This window comes from Jaculus jaculus, chromosome 8, assembly GCF_020740685.1.
Source record: "Jaculus jaculus isolate mJacJac1 chromosome 8, mJacJac1.mat.Y.cur, whole genome shotgun sequence".
Classification (NCBI taxonomy): Eukaryota; Metazoa; Chordata; class Mammalia; order Rodentia; family Dipodidae; genus Jaculus; species Jaculus jaculus.
In genome coordinates, this window is record NC_059109.1 from 48,963,327 (window position 1) to 48,969,326 (window position 6,000).

General features: G+C 40.8%; 1 protein-coding gene across 4 annotated transcripts in view; it reads left to right on the top strand.

The window, feature by feature from the left end:
* Mpped2 (metallophosphoesterase domain containing 2) overlaps positions 1 to 4,722 on the top strand; it is a 191,240-nt gene extending 186,518 nt beyond the window's left edge. For all 4 annotated transcript variants that reach the window (XM_045155821.1, XM_004660842.3, XM_045155824.1 and 1 more), the window contains 2 exons: positions 1,393 to 1,506; positions 4,225 to 4,722. In XM_045155821.1, the coding sequence (XP_045011756.1) occupies positions 1,393 to 1,506; positions 4,225 to 4,343 (233 nt within the window). In that variant the 3' untranslated portion in view covers positions 4,344 to 4,722. The remainder of the gene's footprint in view (positions 1 to 1,392; positions 1,507 to 4,224) is intronic.
* Positions 4,723 to 6,000: the final 1,278 nt, after the last annotated feature.

Below are 6,000 nucleotides of genomic sequence, written 5' to 3' on the forward strand. Positions count from 1 at the left end.
ACTATGAGTACTAGACTGTAGAGAGTTCAGACATCCCAGGGCCTCTTGCTATAGACACTACTGCTCTCTCTGTAGTGCACACGTAGTAAGCCAGGCTGAGGGAGTGTCAGGAGGGTCACACCCAGAAGTTATGTAAAAAAAATTGAGGCAAACTTTTAATTCTGTAAAGCTGAACCTTAATCTAGATAGTTCCTGGGACTCTTTTGAAAATGCCCTATTGAGGCGGGGCTTAAGGAGTTTGTCTTGAATTCCTTACCACAGTGAGGGAAGCTGTGGTGCTGGTGTGGTCTCAAAGAGATGCTTTCTCACACACCTATGTGTACAGTGGGATGTTTTCCCCCTCAAGAAAAACACATCCATGAAGTACTAATGCTAATCACTATGGATTTAGGATTTTGTCCTCTTTCTAAAAACTCAGAATTTTTGCTAGCACCTCCACTTTCATATGGTCGTCTTCCCACACTTTTTAATCCCACACACCAGCTAGCATGCCTTTACAGAGACACTAAATATCTATGTCTACAGGCCAGCCAAACAGATTAGAAAGCTTTCCTTTCCTGCCCAGTCATTTCTAAACAGTAGAAATAACTTAATGGAGCCGTGGAATGGATTTCTACAGATTATGATTTAGCCTTTCATCCCACCTGCCTTCTTTATGCCCCATCCTGCGGAGATGTATGGATTTCATTTCAAACCATAATCATCTAGATAGTGACTTTTGCTATAATTGATGTCAGTTTTTATAGATTTCCTGCATTAAGCATAAAACTAAGTGGCTTTTACTTTAAAACTAGTCAATTAGCCTCAGCTTGCTGGACGCTACCATGAGATCATATTGTTGTCTATTGCTAGAGATGCAACTTGGTTTTCCAAAGCTCTGGCATTTCGGAACTACCAAGGGCTGAGTGAGATCTCCTGTGGAGATCAAGGTATCCTGTATAAGATTATAAGCAGACCCTTCTAATCGTTTGTTGGAATTGTCTTGGAAGCAAACTTCTCTAACAAAGCATGAGAAAGATACAATTTTTAAAAAGAGAGAGAAAGTTACTGAATGGAGGAAGAAAGAGCTATTATGGGGCTGCCAGGAATAAATGTCATTGAGCCCATGAAGAAGATTTGAAACCCGTGGCTGAATAAATCATACTCCTTACAGAAAAAAAAGACTGTTAATTAACTGGAAGGGAAAAAATGGAAACAAAAAAAAAATTAAGAACCTAAAGAAGACAAAGTGACGAGTGAGAAGTTTCTTAAAAGCCGTTGTGAGCATTAATGGTGAGGCTGGGATTACAGACAATGTAATAACCCTCCTGTGAGTTATAGCTTCCTGAAAGTCCAAATGAACTCTTACCTGAAGAAAGAAAATTAAGTGTATTGATTGCATTCTGCCCATAGGTTTTCGAGACTGGGTCCCAAAGGAGCTTCAAAGGGTGGGCTGCGTGGAGCTGTTAAACACTGTCCAGAGGCGAGTTCGGCCCAAGCTCCATGTGTTTGGTGGGATTCATGAAGGTAAGAGCAGAATAAAGGAATTCACCATGATCTCATGCTACAGGCTACTGAGAATATCAGAACAGGGCTTCTCAAATGTTGTGGCCATGGAACTGTTTTATAAGATGGAACCTTATTAGAAAACCCTGCATGTAAAGCTGATTAAATATATGAAATTACTATTGATTAAGCAGAATGGAAAGTGGGAGCCACATATGACCCACCTTCCCACAAACCCAGCACACACATCTTCTCTTTAAAGGAATGAGACCTGGATATTAAAAATTGCTTTAATCTTTCATGTCCTTGCTCACTGCAAATGTTATATCTCACATGGAATGCACAGAAAGACCCAGAAGGATAAGGTGTTCTCTAAGAATAAACTGTAAGTGCATTGAAAGGAGATGGAATAAACAACCACATATGTAAGTAAATGTCACCTTAACCTCAGATTTCTCAGAAATTCTGGACACTATTGGCTCAGACTGGGTTTAAACTCTCCACCAAAAAGGACCCTATCTAGTTGTTCTTTTCTTTCTTTCAAGGTAAGCTGGATGGAAGCCTTAAGGAAGCCCCACGTCCCTGAGTTCTGTCTGTCCTCCCCTCTTCAAAGCAGAGGTCACTGGACTTTAATAGACGTGAAGCCTGCCTCTAGCTGACCACAGGTTCCATGAACCTGTGACACTGGCTTTGGGACACACATTTGTTTGAAGTCTGTGGGCAGCTGCCAGACTTCCCCAGCTCTCGTGGCTCTCTAGAGTTAGTGAACTCAGTCACATTGAGGCTGTGCACCTCCTGAAGCCAAAAGCAAGTTTGGTAGTCAAACCTCTCAGAGGCAAGAGTCTTTTGGTTAGGTGAATAAAAGATAAATAAAGATTATGTTCAAAATCTATTGGGCAGAGAAAGTCCAGACAGTGCCAAGTACAGGCACTAGCCAAGTGGCTGGAAAGCCGGGTTGAGGCTCCCACAGGTCAGGAGGGTGGACATCAGCCCACTGTGACTGAGCTGTGCTTCTAGGGAAAGACACTTCTCTGTGGCGAGGGGAGACCAAAGAGATCACACCTCATATTTAACCTATATTTCTGGGGGCTCCTTATCTTGGAAACTGGCTTGAATTCCTGCAGCATTCCTTGGAGATTACGTTTCACTATTTTAAAAACAGACAGAAATTTAAATCATTAATTTGCCTTAAACTACCTAGACAATTGGAGAATTCCACAGAAGCTCCGAAATAATCGACTTGCTTAAAAAGGAGGAGAGCTCATATTCACATAAACTCGTCTCACTTTGTTCATGTAGACAGCTGAAGGGGGCAGAGAGAGGGCAAATACCAACCTCTTGATGGAGAGAGATAACAAGACTTTATGACCCCAGAACGAAACAGAGCATTTTAAATGCTTCTTTTCTTTTCTTAAGAGATTTTTCCATTGACACTTATTAAGCTGTCCACAGGCTTACTGGGAGAAATTTTAGCAAATGTATTTGGGGGTGGAGGGGAACCTTATCAGTGATTGCTGTAAGTCCTGGTAATTTTATTTCTCCACAGCTGTATTTATATATGCCATATGAGACTGATACCAACATAAAATTACAAACTTACTGCAGAAGCTAGAAGGCAAAATACTAGATGTCCAAGGAAATGAGCAAACGTTGAGACATCCTAAAAGTGCCAACATTTAAAAAATTATAAAGGGAATATTTGCGCCAGAGATACAAAGAAATTTTCCCAACTTTTTTTCCTATGTATGTGTGTGTGTGTTATATGTGTTTGCCACACTTGTGTGGGGGTGTCCATGTATGTAGAGGCCAAAGATAGACCTCAGATGCCTCCCTCTATCACTTTCTACCTTATTTATTGAGACAGACTCTCACTGAGCCTGGAGCTCACTGACTCAGTCAGTCAGTCAGTGAGCCTCGGGGATCCTCCTGTCTCTATCTCCACACTCTGAGATTACAGACATGCACCATGATGCTGAGCATTTTATGTTTTGTGATCCAAACCAGGTCCTCATGCATATGCAGCAAGCACTTCACCCTCCGAGCCACCACTCCAGCTTTCTCTGAATAGATGCCAAGAGTGTTTTGTTTGTTTGTCATTTTGGTGAATACAGGAAGTGCCTCTGCTCCATACAACACCCCTGTAAGTTTAGGAAACTACCCTATGCGATGTTACACCCATGCTTGGGCAGTTGGTTCGTCCATGCTTTGGAATAAAATGAGAGTCATATGGATCACTTATGGCTTCGTGGAAACAAATTACAGATAGGGATGCCAATCTGCCAGTGCCCTGGCTCACTCCTTTTCATGTGCTTTGAAGTCCACTGGACATGTGATTGTGCTTGCTCCTGATCAGTTATTCCTGGGTTACCCTCTCTGTTCCCAGCAGCCCAATAGTTAACACAGGGCTTTGAAATAAAACTGCTATTTCAAAAGTAGAGGATAGTTCTCTTGATTCTCAGTACTTAAGAAATCACATCCTATTCCTGACAAGTTCTGTAAGTATATAAGTAAGGGAAAAATGAATTAGTCTTTGTTGAAGGGGAGGATTCCTTCCCTTTAGAGAAAACAGAAGAAAATTGGACTGTGGCTCCTGAAATGTGTTAACTTAGGGCAGGCTCAACTGGATTTCATCGCCCTACCCTCTGACAAAGATGTTTTTGTTTGCCCTGCCTGATGGCTTCGCATGCAGCTCCTGTCATTTGTATATATTACAGTAACTGTGACACTGTCTCTCCACAGGTTATGGCATCATGACCGACGGTTACACAACATACATCAATGCCTCAACGTGTACAGTCAGCTTTCAACCAACCAACCCTCCAATTATATTTGACCTTCCAAACCCACAGGGCTCCTGAAGCCCTGAGTGTCCTGTTGGAATGTGAGGGAAAATCCACAAACTGCCATTTTTCTAATTGCAAACTTACATTCTCTTACTTGTTTATTTCCAAATCCTGTGAGTTCTTTTTGTAAATTGTCGGGACAGAAAAATGATGCTAGAGGTGTGCTTCTTTATTTTTTTTAAATGGGGTATCCATTTGAAATCAAAGGAGCATTGTGAATTTGTAAAATGATTTCTGTTTTCTTAAAGGCCACGCCATTGTAAATTGTTAGTGTTTGCCAAAGGACAGCCAAGCTTTCTTTTAAAAAGTGATAAAAGTCTTATTTGAATATGCTTTAAGCTGAAAGTAAAAACAAACAAAAAAAAAAAAAACCTGGTAGACAGCGTTTTTAAAACCACCCAGATTTGCACAACTGTTTAAGAGTATTGTTAGAAGTGTTTTATTTTTTTAGTGGGTTTTTTTGTTGTTGTTTTCTTAGTATTGCTTTGTCTCCACAGACGTGGCCTGATTTAGAGCAATCTCCACACATAGACATAAGTCTGGAAGAGGCTGTCTCTTCATGCTTGCTATAAAGAAGACTGTGTCCAGGGAAGAAAAGAGCCCTCATTCAAAGGATGGCTTAGCTAGTGAGATCCATCCTGCATTTATACAAGCTCCCATTGTTTGTTTGTTTAAATTATTTTAGCTTTAAAAATATGGAAATGGAATCTGTCAAGGGCAGGTATTTCATACAGCAAAAAAATGAGCGTGCATACTCCTTTTCAGTATGGATTTATATATATATATAAATTTTTTGTGTGTGTTATGACTAAGTTAGGAGGTTGATATTGCAAAGGACAGCATGCCTGCAAAGCTATGCTGTGAGCAGCATGTGAAGTCCGGAGGAACGGACACATTTTTCTCAGAACTCAAGGTCTGAAAGAGCTTGGGTTACATCTAGGTACAGTTACATGTGTGTATAGACTTACATGGATGCAATGGAAGCTGACTGAAGTAAGGCTTAGTTGTCCTTTCTATTTAAATGCCCTGAACTCTCTTCTGCTCCCTCTCCCCTCCCATTTTGCACTGTGTGTTGATGCAATCTCCCTAGCACAAGCTTTTGTCGCTAATAGTCATTTCTGTTTCCCATTGTAAATGCTGTTGGGCTTGATTCTATTTTATGTTATCTTTAAACTTAGGAAAGCAGTTGTTTTCTTTAAATTTATTGTGATATTCTATATCTAGCGGCCTTTATATGCAAATAAAATTGCAAGATTTTTAAATCTGTGCTGTTTGGAGGGTTGGCTGGGAGTGGGTGGTAGTTTTGTCTGGGTGCAAGAGGGATTTATTTACATGTGACTTCAGTAGTACCTTTCAGAACTATTAGATTAGTGATTTTTCTTTCTAATCTTCAATAAATTTTTACTGCCTACCAATCACAGGCTGTCAGGCAGGTCGATAAGTACTCTGTGTACCTGTTCCTTCCACACACAATCGTCTGTCTTGCCTTAGGCTTCAGAGGGTGCAACATTAGTCTTTGGCCATTGTAATGTCTGAGGGACAGAGTGACTGTGCAGGCTCTGGACACTGCTGTGGACATTTTATGGTAGTGAGTGATAGGAAGCCAGTACCTGCAGAGTACCCACTCACTGAACATTCTCATTTGTCTTCATGTGTAATCACTTCATTCCCT